General features: G+C 38.4%; 3 protein-coding genes across 3 annotated transcripts in view; 1 reads left to right on the forward strand and 2 right to left on the reverse strand.

Moving 5' to 3' along the window:
- The window catches only part of LOC118430697 (carbohydrate sulfotransferase 10-like), a 28,006-nt gene extending 10,307 nt beyond the window's left edge, over nt 1-17,699 (reverse strand). Inside the window, exons 1-4 of the mRNA XM_035841693.1 lie at nt 17,620-17,699; nt 16,596-16,750; nt 8,663-8,748; nt 7,695-7,951 (exon numbers count right to left, since the gene is read on the reverse strand). Coding sequence (XP_035697586.1) covers nt 7,695-7,951; nt 8,663-8,748; nt 16,596-16,740 — 488 coding nt within the window. The 5' untranslated portion in view covers nt 16,741-16,750; nt 17,620-17,699. The remainder of the gene's footprint in view (nt 1-7,694; nt 7,952-8,662; nt 8,749-16,595; nt 16,751-17,619) is intronic.
- LOC118430745 (carbohydrate sulfotransferase 11-like) overlaps nt 1-18,651 on the reverse strand; it is a 246,314-nt gene that overhangs the window by 84,089 nt on the left and 143,574 nt on the right. The gene's annotated exons all lie outside the window — the stretch shown is intronic.
- The window catches only part of LOC118430529 (arylsulfatase B-like), a 31,639-nt gene continuing 30,829 nt past the window's right edge, over nt 17,842-18,651 (forward strand). Inside the window, exons 1-2 of the mRNA XM_035841456.1 lie at nt 17,842-18,128; nt 18,285-18,407. Coding sequence (XP_035697349.1) covers nt 17,965-18,128; nt 18,285-18,407 — 287 coding nt within the window. The 5' untranslated portion in view covers nt 17,842-17,964. The remainder of the gene's footprint in view (nt 18,129-18,284; nt 18,408-18,651) is intronic.

The raw sequence follows: 18,651 nt of genomic DNA on the forward strand, positions 1-18,651 counted from the left end.
CCCGCGGTCATCCGCAGGTTGTTACAGTAGACACGCAGAATACACCCTTGTTTTCCTGGGTGCCGTGCGTCAGAAGAAAAACTAACATTTTCGCAAATATAAAACGTTATCAGGCAAGCTTAGTTTTGCTGCCGCCAAGTTTGGAATATGTGACATGTAACAAGCTGCTGGCGTCATTATTGTTGACCTTTTATATCACAACACTTGTTTACGGCGGTATCAGTTACTCCATGTCCCTATTAGTGTAACTCAACATACGGCCAAACATGATATTTAAATCGCTTACAAAACGCGTGCAAATCAACTCTTCGAGGACTTAAATTGTCGACAACTTATATCTCCAGGTTTGTGTCTTAGGGATTTTTGGAATATGGAGGCAATTTTGAATTACGAGTCTTTGAGTGTGAAAAACATGATTTTTCGACCTTATCTTGGCTGTAAAAATAGTTCTAAGTACAAGTTCAAAATTCCCTAAGACAGAAAGTTTGATCTTACAATCATTACTCATATGATATAAAAGATTTGGATTTTCAGTAAAATTTAGGACCGATCTAAATATGGTATTTGTTTTTTTGTGCACCAAACACCCTTTCTAAATCAACCAACTAGGCATATTTCAGAAAACATTGAAACGAAACTGTTCAGCACACGTACACGGTAAGATTTGACGTGTGCACACTGCCAATTTTCATTTAATCTCGACGAGATACGTGTGAGAGGTTACTTTTCTAACTATCACGATCTTGTAGAAGATGTTACTGTCACCGTCAGCCCTCCGCGGGGACCGAGCGGGAGCCCCAGTAACCCGATACTCTGCGTTCGAATGGAAACTTTTGGGCCAAATTTTACCATCGTGAGTGTTAAACGCCTTAAAAATAACCAGGACCTAATCTCGGCTGGATGCGACAAACATACCATCAAAATGCGTCAGCATCTTAGGAGGGCATTATTGTGGGTAGTCGTTGAGGGATGTAACGTTTGCACAGTTGCCAGCGAGTATTACCCAGACAACTACGAATTAAAAGAGACGTTCTATCCAAAACGACGAGAGAAATTAATGGGAGAGGAGTTGAGGTCAGTTCAATTGCCAAACCATGCATGTTGAGACTGCCGAGTAACTTTTCTTATCACAGTCATATATCATTCAAAGTCATTGTAACCATATACCTTCTAATAGTGTACTTCTTTGATCGTTCTTGTCAATATATTAAATATTAGTTACTTCAGCTGAGTCTACTAAGATGAACAATACGATCGAAATGTGCCTCCTTAAAATAAAGTCTTGCTGTTTCTTTTGATATTCCGTGTTTTGTGGTTCAATCATAATACCAGCGTTGTGGTCCTGTGGTTAAGCAACATTTGTTTTCTTTGTTGAATTTTCATTTTTTTTTCGCCCGCGCGCATTAATTTTCGCATCGCCAGAGGATGTCTCCCATAAAATTAAGTCGGTGTGGCCTAAGGGCTACTAAGGAATGGGGGATGCTAAGGCTGTAGGGATGATATACCGTTCAAAAAACCACCGAGTCTTATCTGTACTTTAAAGTCCATCCTACTTGTTTTATACCAGTTCCTGGGGCGGGGAAAGAGGCACCATTACCCAAGCTAACCACCTTCTTAATTTCAAAACGACTTGGTGTGCGATCACATAATTTTAAGGCGAGGATGTAATCTTTAAAAAATTAACCTCTTTGTAATTTGGTGTCGTTATGGCATAATACGTTGTAGTAATGATTTCATAATGTGAATCAAACCGTCTAAAAGAAAATTTATGACATAGGTATAAAGTTAAACCAAGGACAATAAGAGTATCTCATATTTGTGCCAAACTTCTGTTGCCAAAAAAACCCGCATCGATCAAAATGGCGTCATAAAATGCATTTCTACGTCCGGCACCGTGGATCAGCAATTTTAATTTTCAAAAATCCTGTTTTTACATATAACTGCAAACCCAATAAAAATAGAAAAAAAACACTCCATATGAATGTCTTTTGAAATACTAGAAAAATGACAGAAACGCAGCATCTCACATCTACTAGATTTGACTTGAACTAACTTTTGGGATTTGTCACCTAGTTTGATAGTCCTAGCACACGTCGTTCGGCAGTTATATGACGTCAGCATTGGCGCTGGCACTTTTAATCTAGATAGGATTTAATGCAACTTCTTAGTCAAAACTGGGCTTAATGAAATGTTGTAATGTACAACTCCAGTCTTTGTTATACAATGAGAAATCCACCACACATGTAACGCCACTTATTGCGTATAGAGCAAGAGTCTCGGTGAGCCATAGACCGTTTGCAAAAAAAAATTAGATACATTCGCCTGTTTCCCCTATCTACTAGTAGGTAGTCGCACAGAGTTACATCTGACATCTTGAGGTGCTAGCCCTCTTTGACATTTTCTGAGCTCCGGTGTGCCAGTTTGCCCTCAAACCACCGTATGGGGTCAAAACTGACCCCAGACGTATATGAATATGTGCAATTATGGTATGTCTGGTCGACAAAAAATTACTTTCATGAGTTTGTTTGTATATATGTCCTTAAACTTCTCATACGTTTTACTGACATTGGCCCATTGTTGATTACGTTATCCTAGAAAGTTTATGCATGGTCCAGTGGGGTCAAAACTGACCCCTGCATTATTTTAAACATTCAATCTTTTAAGACCCACACCTAAACAACTTATCGTATAAACACAATATTTTTAGAGAATGACATACATGTGAAACAAAATTATGGTACAAACTTTTGTGTCATTATCGTGTTTTATGACGACATTATGACGTCTTCTAGCTTATATTGGCCTCTATCCTGGATTTTATTGATGACCTCATTAAATTAGCATAAATTATCAATATTGAATCATAAAATTTACGTTGAATTTTTTAAGATGTCATGAACAAGTGTGGTTTGCCAGAAACTAATAAACTTGAATATTTAATACAAAATTAGAAAATTTTGGTGGCTCTAGCATAAGCCGTTCAGGCGCTATGCGACATTGAAGATGGTACAGGAATCAAAAACCTTTTACCGGGTCTGAATAGCGTTGTTGCAAAATGTGGTCCTCGTGATCTTTTGCTTAAATTATGATAATGAGCTAGAACTATTCTCACCTAATCAAGTCAAACTGTCCCAAATAGATAAATGAAACTATACATATATACAAATCACAAAAAGAGACACTAAAAAACTGTATTTGTACAAAACGTCATCGGGTCAGTTTTGACCCCATACGGTAAGATTAGTAGAAAAAAAGCTACGGTGGTTTGAGGGTTAATATGTAATCATGCCATGTCCTTATCACATGAGTGGGCATGTGGTCTTTATCCTGTGATATGGACTCTTTATCAAACCTTGATTTGTACACGTTAAGCTAATGTTCTGGTTGAGGGAGTGTATACCAGCCCATAAAACAGATGACCAGGATAAAGGCAAGGCCTCGTTTTAGGCATTCTTGAGAGATCTTAAATTGAATGCGCATGTCGACTACATCTGAAACAAGCCAGCTTCTGTTTCTTCTGCGCAGACTGAAGCATTTCAACATTCCAAAGACCCTGGTTGCAGTGTTGGACCATTGAATAATTCATCAGCCCCTGTCTGGCACCCTGGGTCAACCACACAGATGAGGAATAAGATTGAACGTATTCATGGCAGAGCGGTACGCCTCATCATTGGATTGGACTACACAGCAGTATCGTCACCTCTTACCGACCACAATAATGAATATCAATTGCCGCCAACACTGCTATGCTAATAAACTGGACAAGTGCCGAACTAAACGCTATAACACAAGTGCACATGGTCCGTCTAGACAACTGTTCAGAAGATTGTAAGACCTATTTCTCTACGTATTAGTACTACTGCCCCTAATATTTATATATGTTAACCCTATCTAGACGGTGGGGTCGCTAAAAGTGCCCGTGCCAACTTGACGTCGCATAACTGCCGTGTGCTAAGACTTCGAAACTTAGTGACTTTTCCAAAAATATTATTGGCAACAAATCTATAAACATGAGTTCAGGATTTTTCATGCTGTCATTGCGACGGGTTTCTAACAGGCATAGTTTACCGAATTTACTAATTTCAAGTTAAATAATAATGATTCGAGATTTAATTGCTAAATCATACCGGATTTCCTATATCATTAACATCCGATGCACTTCTATGTTATATCAATGATAAAATACTTATAATTTACGTAAATTCCATTACGTCATGGGTGAAAATAATGTCGTAAGGGACGGTGAAATACGGTTATTTTTTGCACTGGAATTACGTCAACATCTTTTCTTCACAAAACACATTCATTTGAATTTTTTACTCTTATTCTATTGGGTTCTGAGGTTATATGTAGATACAAACTATTTAAAAAAATTAAAGCTTGTCGATCCAAATTGCGGACATATGATGTCATTTTTTGACGTCTTATCGGCGTCAGTTTCGTCGTTTTGGCAATAAATGACTTGGCAGACTTAAAAACAAACTAGAGTTCGACGAACACATCCCTTCGCCAAATAGCCATACCTTTATTTAAGACTTTAGGGTCTTATCCATGTATTACTACATAGTACCTACCCCAATAGCAAATGACTGCATGAACTGCGTTCCTCACAAACCCACAAATGCTAACATACAACCAAATATCATCAGGATCCATTCAAGGGTTCTCGAGTTACCTTGTCCACAGACAAACGCACTTACATACAAAGCCAGCTACAGCACCATAGGTAAAAGCTAGCTAAACTGTTCTCGCACATGACCTTCCTCTCCAAAACCGCTACACACCTACAAACTATCGTGAAAATCGTCCAGCTGCATTTGGACTTATGCTACCCAAAACAAACCGCAAAAAATATATCAAGCTCGCTGCAGTACCATAGGAAAACACCACGGATGCTACAAGATCATCTGTGGTCACAGTCTTGTGACTGTGACCACAGATGATCTGGTAGCATCCGTGGTCAATCAGAATTTCATTCTTGTCAGAAGATTTTGTCTCCAGTGTAAGAGGGTCCAGCTCACAAGCTAAGGCTCCTCCAGCAAAACATCTGTGAAACAGCTGTGTCCATAGATATAGGTCAAAATAAGATGTATAGAAAACAGTTTATTTCTGTTAATTGGCCACTGACTACAATTAAATGCATCTTTATATTTCAGCCATACCATAGGTATGGTGAAATATATTGTATTCGTAATGTTTCTTTCTTTCTTTCTTTCTCCTGTCAAATCTTCAAATCGAATCAACTCCGCCGTTTTTAAACCGATTGACTTGAAATTTGGCACAAAGGTAGAGTAAGCCAATACCCTCAGGTGTTTTTTCCATTTTTTTCATATCTGCCTTCAAAATGATTTTATTGAGTTTTTTGTCAATTTTTATGTATATTTCGGGCTCCTGTGCCCTGGTATTACAGCCGAATGACATGAAATTTGGTACAGAGGTGCCCTGATCATATGCCCACCCAGATTTAAAAACAGTTTTGGCATACGGTAGAACAAAATGCTTAATTTTGCGATTTTTGGCCATTTTTTGACAAAAAAAGCACATTTTTGCCTCCTGTACCCTCGTTTTACAACCAAATGACCTGAAATTTGGTATAAAAGTGCCCTTCAATTATGTGTGCATGAATTCAATAACAGTTTTTCCATACAGTACAACGTAATGCTAAATATTGCGATTTTATGGCCGTTTTTGGACAAAAATTGGACATTTTTGGCTCCTGTTCCCTCGTTTTACAACCAAATGACCCGAAATTTGGTTAAGCGGTGCTCTAGATATTTATCCAAAGGACCCATGTATAATTTTTGGCATGGAACACTTTAAAATGATATATTTGGGATTTTTTGGGGTCATTTTCCAATGGCCAACGACCTCAAGGCCTATTGTTGCATTATGGCTGAAATATGCTGTATTTGCTCTCAAGCAAATGTCGGCCTTTCTAGTTCCCTGTATATTGTTATCTAAAGTACCTTTCAGTCAAAAACAATGCAAACAAGTTTGAAAGTCCATATGGAAAATTCAGTGGATTTCTGACTTTTCCTCATTAATTATGCAAATTAGCTGCTGATTTGCATACTTAGTATAAAATTATGTAAGTCATCACTTAGGCTATCTACCGATCAAAAATCACGACCACAGCATGATCAGAACACGAGATGTCAAAAATTGACAAGTTTTGCTGCAGTACCTTAGGAAGCCGCTAGGGGGCCCACTATCATACTTGACCTTCGTTGTCCTGACCCCTACCCACCTACCAAATATTATCAGGATTCTTTCAAGGGTTCTCGAGTTATGCATTCCACAAACAAACGGACCCACACACTTGGCCCGCTACCATCCTAACGCAAAATGCTACGCCAATTATTTTCGAATACAACCTTCCTTTTTGCAACCGCTACTTAGATAATAAATGTCATGAAAATCAATACACAGCTTCTTGAGTTATATGCTGTTGGCATGAACTTTCCTCATTAAATTATGCAAATTAATTGCTGATTTGCATAATTAGTATTGCAATGTGTAATTCATCACTCATTCTATCTACGTACCAAAAATCCTGATGATTCGTCAACACGTTCTCGAGTTATTCTCGTCCAAAGTTTGAAAGGTAATCCTAGCCTGCAGTTGCCAAAAAGCCGTTAGGGGGTCCAAACTCCCAGCACTTACTCTCTGTCCCAAGGGCTATCTACCACTAAAAAATCATGACCACAGAATGTCCAGAACACGAAGTGTCAAAATTAAAATTTTTGCTGCAGTACCTTAGGCAGTCACTAGGGGGCCCATTATCGAACTTGACCTTTGTTTTCCTGAACCCCACCCACCTACCAAATATAATCAGGATCCATTCAAGGGTTCTCGAGTTACCTTGTCCACAGACAAACGCACTTACATACAAAGCCAGCTACAGCGCCATAGGTAAAAGCTAGCTATTCTCGCACATGACCTTCCTCTCCAAAACCGCTACACACCTACCAAGTATCGTGAAAATCGTCCAGCTGCCAAAACAAACCGCAAAAAATATACCAAGCTCGCTGCAGTACCATAGGAAAACACCAGGTAAACCGTTTTCAAACTTGGCATTACTTTCGACAACCGCTACACACCTACTAAAAATCCAAAATTTCCATCCATAATTTCTCGAGTTATATGCTGTTGACCTACATATAGACCCATGTAGACAAAAACATACTCTTCTTGGCGAAGAGAATAAGATATTCTAAAACGTCAATTTAAATTCCCTTTTTAGGCGGTTGAAGCCCAAAAATGAATTATGACGTTATAATTGCATCATATTACGTCAGAACGATATCAATATGAAAAATATCAAGAATATATCAATCCCGCTGTTTTCAAATTACGATGTGGGGGGCCAAAAGAGCTCCAAGAATCCCCCCCCCCCAAAAAAAAAAATCTGCATAGGATAAACAAGTCGATGGCCGATATCTCTATTTTTATAAGTATCTCCATTTTTTATGATTTTAATCTTTTAAATATTAAGTTATTACGTTTATTTTATATTGAAACATCACACACTTATTTAGCCTTAGGGCTGCGACTGTGATACGGATTTCTAGATAAATCATTACTAGGCCGTTACCTTGTAGCAACCCACAAAGCTCAAATGGAGGCAGCTTTTAAACATATAGAGCTTGGAAACTAATATTAAGGTCGGTGTATAGAAAAAAAAAATTACCCACCTTTCGAGTGGATTGCGGACAATGATCAGCTTGGTGTACGTCTTCAAACGAAGACGAACTTGTTCATCAGAATAGGTATTGAGCCGTTTAAAAGGTAAATCATCGAGCATCACCCTCATATCATGGGTATTTCTTCTTTCATCGTGCTCAAGGTTATGCAGAATGGTTAATGTTGTTGTGCTTCCAGTTTTAAAGACTTGGCAGTATAGAACTTTATATTTTTCACTAACAACGAAACGTCTTCGAGTTGGAAATTCCTGTAGAGGAAAAAAAAGTCACTTAAAGTAATGCTATCAGACATGCTAGATTACTCTAAGGTGATCGTTCTATTATATTAATTACAGGCTAGAGAGATACGACACATTAACCTAATACAAGTAAGTGCGGTAAAATGGATGTTTTGCTTTGATTGAAACTAATAACATATGCAATTGACATACTGGTAAACCATACTGATCATGTATAAGTTTGAACGCAAATTTAAACAAATTTGCAGTGCTAATGATATAGTGGCAATGGCCAAAATGTCTCATTTTTTGCACGTATAGCACAAATATACTTGTCAGACAACGCCTTAAATTGACTTGTAAACCTTTTTTAAGTTTTAATTAGTAAAAGTTTATTTTACAAATAATACCAGACTTAGCCAAGTCCTCTTGCCAAACTTTATATTTTTTATTTAATTATTGATCATTCAGGGTAGTCCCTACAGTTATAAAACCCTGATATTTAATGGAGCCCAAATCAATCTACATTAACGTAATAATATTCGTATAACATTAAATGTATGTAATCAAACAAAAGGGTAATAACTGCAATTAAATCAACAAAACAATAACAACTCAAAGTTCAAAAACTCATCAAAATAACAATCATCTGAAAAGAAAAAAAAAACGTAAAAAAAATTAAAAAATCAAGCTAATTTTTAAACTTTGTACTATGGTAGTGCTAGTAACTTGCAACTTTACCGTGTATCTTGTTCCGTTGTTTCTGCAGTAACTCTTTAAGACTGCCATTCGTTCAGCCTGTATGTATTCGTTGGTGCGTTCATTTCCTAAAACATTAAAACGGCACTTAAATGAAAGACAGGCAATTGATATTGTATTATAAAAGACATCGCTAATTGAACTGGTACCAACCGGTGCCTGTTTTAAAAGTCTCCCTGAATTGGACGATTGGAAGGGTCTTAGGGAATTCAATAACTCGTTCGCTACAATGTTCATCCACGTCTATGCTTTTTCTTATGGTAAATGTGACCAAAACAACCTGATTGGAGTATAACTATCTATTCCACTGCACGAAAACAAGAATTTCTGGTTTCTTACACTACCGTGGAACTTGACATGTCCGGGTCGTATAACGGAATTTCTAGCCCCGGCGGTGTGTCCGGTGCCGAATATCTCCAATCATTCCCGGACACGGTCATGTCCGGTAGTTTGCGGTACCCGCACACTGCCTGTCTCTAGAAGTGGTTAAGTAAAGGGGTAGTGTGTATGCGAGTGATAATTACTATCAATGCTTTTTAAAAGAAAATGGTACGGAAAACAGTATAAAAGTGTCCATTTAATAAAGAAACGAAAAAAAGGCTATCTCTAAACCTTATTTCTTGCATTAAAAAAGCTTCTGATTATGATAAAGAGATATGTGTGCATATTCAACTTACGGTAACGCGGAGTGACTTTAGAAATTTCAAAGTTTGTCAATGCTGCATGAATTATAAGATATTATAGTGAAACAAAATGTTTGACAGTTGAACATTTCTATTTCACAACATTCTGTTCCGTTTGCGTATTTACTGCTAGTGCTGGAGAAGGCACGTTACTGGTTCTGAACACACAAGTTTCAATTCTGTGAATACTGTCCGATACGGCAGTAGCATCTTACAGTAAACACTGCACGAAAACCCTGATTTCCAGTTGTTTCAAGGGACTTACACACCTGTGAACTGTTCTGTGTCCTGGCTGTGTACATGACTTTCCTGGTTCGGCGTGTAATGTCCTTGTTTTTTTCTTACATACCAGGACTCGCGCTTGTACAGGAATTTCTAGGACCCTTACACCAGACGTGTAGGGGAAATAGGCAGACAAAGGCTTGGCGGCGCCTATTCTCAAAGCCAAGCTTGAGTCGCGGTTTATTACTGTTTACCGACAATTACCACCTCTGAAACCCAGCCTATGCTATGCTTCGACAATAAATAAGCAATGAGGTTTGCATTTTAAACACAAAATAAGGGGGAGTGTAGGGGGTATTGAATGATTGGTATGTCTACCCGTGACATCGTCTGACAGAGCAAAGTGGAACAAAAAACAACTATAAAAGAAACAGCATCCCCATTTTTAGGAATACCATCAAGGTCAGAAAGAAAGGTCTATATAATACTAAAAAAACAATCATAATTAATGAAGCTGTGCTTTGTATGGGCCGACATTTCCAACTTATTTGTAAATCCTACGGTCGCACGTATTAAAGCGCCGACCGCAGTAACTCTGGGGGCCCAAGCGGGCCATTCATTGTCATTTCTACATGTCAGAAAAAATAAATGCTAGGGATAAATCTTGGCTTCTAAATAGGAAAGCATGTCTTAAACCAAAGGAGGTTTCAACTTCCTTGATTAAACTAACTCATTTTCATTACATAAACAGCAGTTCGTTAGTCGGATATATATTGAATTGTCTAGCACAGACAAAGGCCACAAACGCTCAGCGATCATTGAATCATTCTTGTTTGAGAAGGGGCTGCACGACCAACCTCCATGGAGGAGCTCCACAGAGCTGACCTCCATGGAGGTTGCTCGTGCAGCCCTCCAGCTCCACCGAGCGAGCTCTTTGCACTATGAATGCAAACACTTGGTTCTCGTAACCTTCTTGGAATTTTTAAAACTATATAGAGGAGGTTCTCTCGTAGAGGACAAACAACCGGGCTGAACTAGCAGCTCTACGCTACCATTAATACAAAACATGGTTCCGTTATACGGGCTATGAATGTAACGTTAAACAATTGGTTCACGTTACCCAAAACAAATCGGTCAGAGGGCTCTATACGGTAACAGAGAACTGCATGAGCAGCGCTGCACGGGCTTTGAATGTAAACATTTGGTTCACGTCCCCCAAACAAATCGGTCTGAGGTCTGTGAAATGATCTATGTCAAGATAAAACCTCCTTGACTCGATGTACTAAATGTAACAGGAAACACATCGCGTAGGGTAGATAATTTCATGTGTTCTTTGTTAGGATATGCATGGACGTAACACCTGTATATATGGAAGCATTGTGCGAGAAAGAAATGCCACTTTTTTGCAAACAAGTAAATAACTATGCACGTCGGGGCCTTGATTTGTAACGTTTTTATGCTTTGTGATAATGCAAGTTGGACCAAGAAGGTTATAGTTCACTATTATTGTAGGATAAGTAAAAACGTTACGTTTATTATCAAACTAATCTCTGAAACCGTAAACAATTATAGCTGCACATTGCCACCTAGTACTGTGTGGATATTGTTGGCTGACTGCATTGTTTGACTGTGAAATGCGACCAGGTGACAAAACGCTCATGCAAATACTCATTAACACACAGCCAATTATATGCCATATAGCCGTTGGGTAGACCAATCAACACACGTGCTAGGATTTTCAAATCTTTCAATCTGATCTTTCAGTTGGCATTCGGAGTTGACTTTTTTTCTGAAAGGTAGCGCTTTCATGCAGCCCCTATTTCAATAGCAAAATATTTGTATGCACGTCAGACGGCGCCAGTGAACAATGAGAGCTTGGAAATACCCAAGTCAAGACCGGACACCATCTCGCTGTGAAATTGCATTCAGCTACCATGGGACCTAGTTCTGTTTAAAAGTGTAACAACTGGTGCACCGAACTACACGGAACAGCCGTCGAGCCCAGCTGTTTTGTGTGGTTTGAGTTTCAGCAAGGAAGGTCTTTCTCACTACGTCAACGCGAGAAGGGCTAGCTTAAGCCTCACGTTTCTGCCGCCATTTCTCGATGGATTGGATACTACTGTTATGCGAACTTTACAAGCCAATCCTGACTAGCATCGGTTTGTGTAGAAGACCGCATGGACAACAGAATTTGTGAGAGAGTTTGTGGGCTACTGCTTATGAAAATAGTGACCAGGATGCTAGTGACTTATATATTTGAAAGCGAAAAGAGCGATGGCTTTATTACCCAGTGCATATATGGAGGAGCCCACCAGGAGCAGTCCAAAATAGTTAGAAATAAAACAGAAACAAAGTTGATTGACATTTTGAAAGAATAGAGGAAACTTATACAAGCTTCATGGTGAGGGGGGGGTGCTCGAGGGGGAATCCTAGGTCGAGAGGGGTGGTAAAAATAACAATGATTTTAATAACAAAGGCTGTAATGAACGCGCTCTAGTCGAGGTAGATAATTAGGTGATAATTGCCCGGTAATTGATGCAGAGAGCATCCGTGCGGCGCGGCACACGTCTCGGGTGTCCGGCCATGTAGCATCTAGATTTCGTCGGCGCCAGGAATCGTCCAAAAACGTACGTAAACTAGATATCCAGGATTCGTACTTCCCGTGCCGTCAATCATGGTGATTGACAGGACAGAAAACACTTATTATGCACGCCCATGTTTCCATATTTGGATAGACCTCGTGAGACCTCAACAGACTCTAGATGCGAGAGATTAAAACCCGGAAGTGACCGCTGCCCTCCCATAATAAGGACGCCATCTGGATGCTATTAACCCTATTCAGACGGGGGGGGGGGGGCTTTCGAGGCCTGCGCTAACTTCGATGCCCTATAACGCCAAAACGCCTTACGCTAAAGCCACCAACTTCGATGAGTTTTCCTAAAATATTGTTGGCAACAATTTTACGAAGTTTTGCAAATTTTCCATTCTTTCGTGTTGCCATGGCAACCGTTTGCTGACAGGCAGTTTTGCCAAAAATCACAATTTTTGGTTCTAACAATGTATTTTTCACATTTATTTGCTATATTACTGCTATTTTGTTACATAAATAAAATCTTATATTATTTAGCATATCTTTCATTATTATGTATGCATAAATTATGCTAATTTGATGACGTCATCAGCCCAAAATCCAAGATGGCGGACCGTATGGCCAGATCAAGCTAATTATCCCTTAAAATTTGTAACTACCTGGTATTTTTTCATCAGAAACTATCTGAATGAATGAATTTAGTCTATTCCCATTGCCCTTTGTGATTCCAATTGCCCCTTATGACGTCATTATGACGTCATCGATGTTGGTATTGGCAATACAAGTCGTAAGAAACATTATTATTCTATCTGCACTTGTTGTTACATTTTTGTAGTATAACTTGAAGGATTCTGAGAATACCCTTTTTTCATGGGTCCGGCCAATATAAACTGATTGATGACGTCATAATTACGTCATTTTACGTCAACGTAACGTCAAACGTCAAATACTCGTCGGATATTATGTCGATATCATGTCCTAAAAAAATTGGTGGCCTTAAGGCACGTCGTTCAAGAGTTAGAGGACTTAGAAGTGGAGGGCCTCAAAAGCCGGACCCCCCCCCCGGTCCAGGGATGACCAAAAAAGCCCGGTCTGAATAGGGTTAACACGTAACTAAGAATGTGACGCTACACGAAAAACAACTCAAGAGACTTAATCCCATCTTTACTGCCATGTTTTATGGAAAAGGCATTTTGGGCCTGATATGTAACATGTGAACATTGAAGTATTATATTATCAATCATTCGTTTAACACATCAGGAGCTGAATAAATTCTTCATAAAACTCCTGCGGGGAGATACAAAGATGGCGTCCTTCTGACCACGAAAACACTACAATGCAAGATAGTCTCCTCCCTCGTAAACAGGAAGCTCACCCTCAAATACACGTTCTGGATAATCGTTGATTATCCAGGATGCGTCCTTAGGGGTTTTGGGCCGTGTCCTGGATATCCAGGAAGCGGTCAGGGCTCAGCTTAGGCCATATTCTGGATATCCAAGACGCGTCCTCCTGTTCAGGCCGTTTTCTGGATATCCAGGATGCGTCCTCATGTTCAGGCCGTTTTCTAGATATCCAGGATGTGGACCGGGCATTGTATGGCAAAGGGTAATAATATCTGGATGCTATTAACACTTATCTAGAATGTGTCGCTACACGGAAAACAACAGTGACTTTATCCCATCTTGACTGCCATTTGTTAATTCATTACGCAAAAAGCATTTTGGGCCTGATACGTAAGTAAAATGTTTGTTAACATCGAAGTATCATTATCAACATTCTTAAGTTCTGTAACACCAGAAGCTGATAGAATAAATTCTACATAAACCTCTTGCTCCACCCGCACGTACATGTTCTGAATAAACACCGTTGATAATCCAGGATACGTCCTGTTTGGTCCGTTTTTTTGGATATCAAGGACGCGTCCTCCTGCTCAGGCCGTTTTCTGGATACCCTTGATTCGGCCTAGTACGAAAAGTAGATACTGGCGAAAGTTGGATACACCAGGGCATATAGAGAAGTATTGCGACTAAATGCGCGGGAATTCACGGGCCTTAGACACGTTCCGGGCACAAAGTGGTCGTTTCCGTGCATCCTCGGGCGTGCCAATTACCCGGACAGGCAGTGTGTCCGGTTCGATACGTCCCGTGAATGTCCGAACATTTCCAGTTTCTGGGCGCATGCCCATGAGTTTCTACCCAGTAAAGTCGACTTTTCATACAATGTTCCTGAGAAATCATAATACGTGCTTCTGGAGTTGAATGCCCCTTGAAGATACATTGGACAAAAAAAGATCCATGAAAGTTTTATAATTCCTAAACTTTTTATATCATTATGACGTATTATGACGTAATTATAACGTTATTAATTACCAAGGTGGTACTATAAAATCACTCAATAAATTCGGCAAACGTAAACAAACGGGTTCAGTCTGCAACAGGCTCTAATACAGTGAACATGGGTGCTGGAGCAGGGATAATACGTACACTGAAGAGTTCAAATAGTCACAGATAGATAAAGAGTTTTAGTTCGGTAGCACAAAAAAAGGATATTTGTAAGCTTTCTCTAAACAGAAATAATGTGAAGTAATGACCACAGACCCACTGAGCCTAGCCTGGATGGGAAACATTGGGGCACTAAAAGATTATACCCTGGTTGCTGGTGGTGTCTGTGCAAGTAATTCTAGTCTCTCCCATCGCAAAGAAGGTGCCATGATTAAAAGTTATATTTATAGACATACAAACGCCAATAGAAAGCTCATAACTAATGGAAAAAATACACATCTGACAGGGACTAATTTGTGCCAAAAGAAATGCCCTTATTCTCTACAATAATAACAGTTCTTATTTGAAAACAAGACAAGAAAAAGCTTCTGATAGGCAAGACACCAAATAGCAAAGATGTTGACATTCAGTAATCCAGACAAAGGTACCAATAGAGAGCAAGATTGTTCAGGAAAAAGTGTGCAATGTCATGTACGTCTACACTGAATTCAAAGAAACAGGAAATCTGGCCAACATTTTGAATTTTCAACCCTGGTCTGAATATTTCTTCCTTCATACCTAATGTTGTAGAAAATATGGTATGGTTCCTTTAGTGTCATTTTGCTTTGTTTGACAGCATTTTGTTGACATGTAATGGAGAAAATATTTCAAACAGATCTGACAGTTAATATGCCAATAACTGTCAAGCTTACATCGTAATACCACCCCTTTGTTCCTGGCAGCAGACACTGGCTGGACTTCCCATGGCTTCCAATTAGTTTATGTGGTCTAGAGGGTCAATTCAGCTTGAACAAATCCTGGCACAGTTAAGAAGGGAGCATCTATATCGGTTTATGGTTTTTGAGGACCCTGGGTCCAGATTTTTGGTGTTTAAGATACATTTTTTTCATCATATAACGCTAAAACTACATAACATGGATTGAAAACGTTAATATGAATGTTTTTTTGTAAGAAAATTACAAGTAATGATAAAATCCGAGTGAAAATAAGCTGGTTATACTTTTCATCATGATATTGTCGGCCATCTTTGATTATGACCAATTAAGTCATTTCATTAGCATGATTTATGAATATTTAATTATAAATGTTCAACTAAGATGTGGTACATATGAAAGATATATGAAAAGAATTTTAGTTTCGCAAGAAAATTTTAAAACCAAAATTAGTGATTTTTGTAAAATTTGCCTTTAAGCAACCTGTTGCCATGGCAACATGAAAATTTATAAACCTACTCTTTTTCTTGTAAATTGTTGCCAATAATACTCTAAAAAAAAGTCACTAACTTTGGTTGTTCTAGCACAAGCCGTTTGGGAGCTATACGACGTCGAAGTTGGTGTAGGCACTTTCAGTCCCCCCCCCCCCCAGTCTGGATATGGTTAACAGCCAATTAAACCGTTTATTCGGATATTTCTTTTGCCAAAAAAATTCCTGGTAATGAAAAATTGTAAAATATTGTTATTAAATCTGGTCATACTGTTGATATGGTCATCTTGTTTTTTTGCCTTTAAGATTAGCGCAATATATGCATATCTAATAATGAAATATGGTCTTACGTACATGTACTTCTAGAAATATATTGTTTAAGATAACGATTTTCGTAAACATAAAATCTGTTGAAAATACTTAAACAACATCTCAGGAAAAGTCACCACACTTTGTGGCTCTAGCGTAAGCCGCTTAGGCGTTATACGCCATAACATTTGCGGGCTCAAAAGCCTCCTTTCTTCTTGCCATGAAAAAAAAATCAACTATGATTTTTATTTAAAAAAAGGATTGATTTTCTTAAGTGAGACGCTAATGGCCAAATATTTTTTAAGGTAAAGAAACAATTTTTTGCACGCATGTTTGTAAAATCATCTCTTGTACTTTTTATGGTGTATTTACTTCTTCTGAAATGTAGTAGATCATAATAAACAAACCATAGCTCCGGATCTTTTGGTGGAAAGATGTAGTTGTCTTGTAAATGTCTTTATCCAGGCATATATAAACCAGTATTAACAGAGCAGCCACTGCAAGAAGTAATCGCGTACAGGTCAGCCATTTCTTCATCTGTGATTTCTTCATCAGTGATTTCCTAGAAAACAAAAAAAAAAATTATTTTCAAACATGATATTAAAAACTACGTAAGTAGTTCTGCTTTTACAGTTTTGTGCTTATACGATTGATAAAATATCGAAGATCACGAGAAGTTATCCCAGACGAAAAGCAATCTAAGGGACGATGGATACACTGTAAAAGCTCACAATAAATTCGGGTAGCACAGACTGTCACTGATAAGTCAACAGCAATGAACAAAGCCGTACAAACGGGATCTCGGCTTGGATTGGAAAATATACAAAATATCCAGCGTCTAACACTTAACTATAGGTAGATGAAAATAAAGGCTTCACTGCATCCGAAAATTAAATATCATTTTAATAAACAGCAAGGATAAAGATATAAAATAGACATGGTAGGGTTTGCAGACCAACAATAAGCAGCTTTGTAGAATGCTGGAAATTATGTTAAACATTTTTGCTATTCAAGAAGGTTTGTATTTGGGCTTTATCCTGTTGTTTCTTTTGAGGTATACGCTAACCATTCGAGTAAATTATGTAAATTATGTGCCTTCTATGAGAATTGCGAATGTATGTATGTGTTGGCACCCATCATCAGCTAAGCTGCCTGGGTTTGCCATGCATTGTATTGTCAGCGATTTAACTAAATCTAAATCTAGTAGCAATTGATTGATTGCAAACCTTTTAAGGTCAAATGGACATATAATGGTATATTCATTTCTTTAGAAATACTTTGGAGTTATAACCTAGATCTTATAGATATCAAGAAAAAAAATGCTGCCAATGATGTTAAGAATGTATCAGAGCTCGTTTTAAGTTGTATTGAATAATAATAATATCTTTTTGGAGATTGCGCCGATTTGCCAAGTGTTATACCGACACTTACCTAATGTAATACGACTCGATAGGTATATTACAGTTGAATCTCTTTGTTGCAGGTTGATGTAGAATGTGTGCTGATGTACAATTCACCAACGTATGATCCAAGCCCTTTTTAAGACAAGACATGCGCATGTGCAATACTTAAAAACCGGTCTAACGTGTTCCCCCTACATCATAAAGATGCAGCAGCACAGTCCTTTTTTTACTTATTGGTGCTTTACGTGAACATAACCAGCCACAGCTTTTTTTAAGATCAGGACGTTGTTTCATGTCAGAACTTAATGCAATCTCGAAATTATATCTGAAATTATAAACTATCTAACCTACACGTTGAATCGATAATCTCCGGATGGAATCAAATGAATATTTTACGTTTGGTCATTTATTGCGACTCGCGTGGTGCCATCGTCGAGTAGGGTTTCTGGCCATTTTAACATTTGTCTTGATTTTATTGTGGCGATCTACTTATCTCCCTAACGACAATCATCGATGGAGTACATCGTATTATTCAAGGTGATTCAACTTAAGAGAGCAGGCATCGTATCAAAAATTCTTTACCTTTTAACTTCTGTAGGTTATATTGTTCCTATATATAGACAGCCTGACACACAACTATTTTAGTAATGCATGTTAATCAACAGTTATCTTTTCTTTTTCTTTCCACCCGAGGTTCTACCGTGAAAGAGAGTTACTTAGCAGGAAACCCAACATTGTTTTTATATTAGCGGATGACTACGGTTGGAATGATATTGGCTACCATGGGTCATTCATAAAAACTCCAAACCTTGACAGGTAGGTGATGCTAAGATAAGAAAATGAATTAATCATTATTGTTACTATATTTTCATCTCTCCTATCAAGTCAAACCTGCTATGTTCTGCTGCTGTTTATTATTTCCCTGAAATAGAGGTTGAGTAGTGACGACCCTTTGTTTGGAACGGAAAGATCCGTCCCCAAGATAACAAGAGGACCTGATGTTTTGCTGTGATATTTGATATGTTGATTGGTATTATAAGGCCATTGAATTTTATGTATG

Source organism: Branchiostoma floridae, chromosome 1 (genome assembly GCF_000003815.2).
Source record: "Branchiostoma floridae strain S238N-H82 chromosome 1, Bfl_VNyyK, whole genome shotgun sequence".
Taxonomy (NCBI): Eukaryota; Metazoa; Chordata; class Leptocardii; order Amphioxiformes; family Branchiostomatidae; genus Branchiostoma; species Branchiostoma floridae.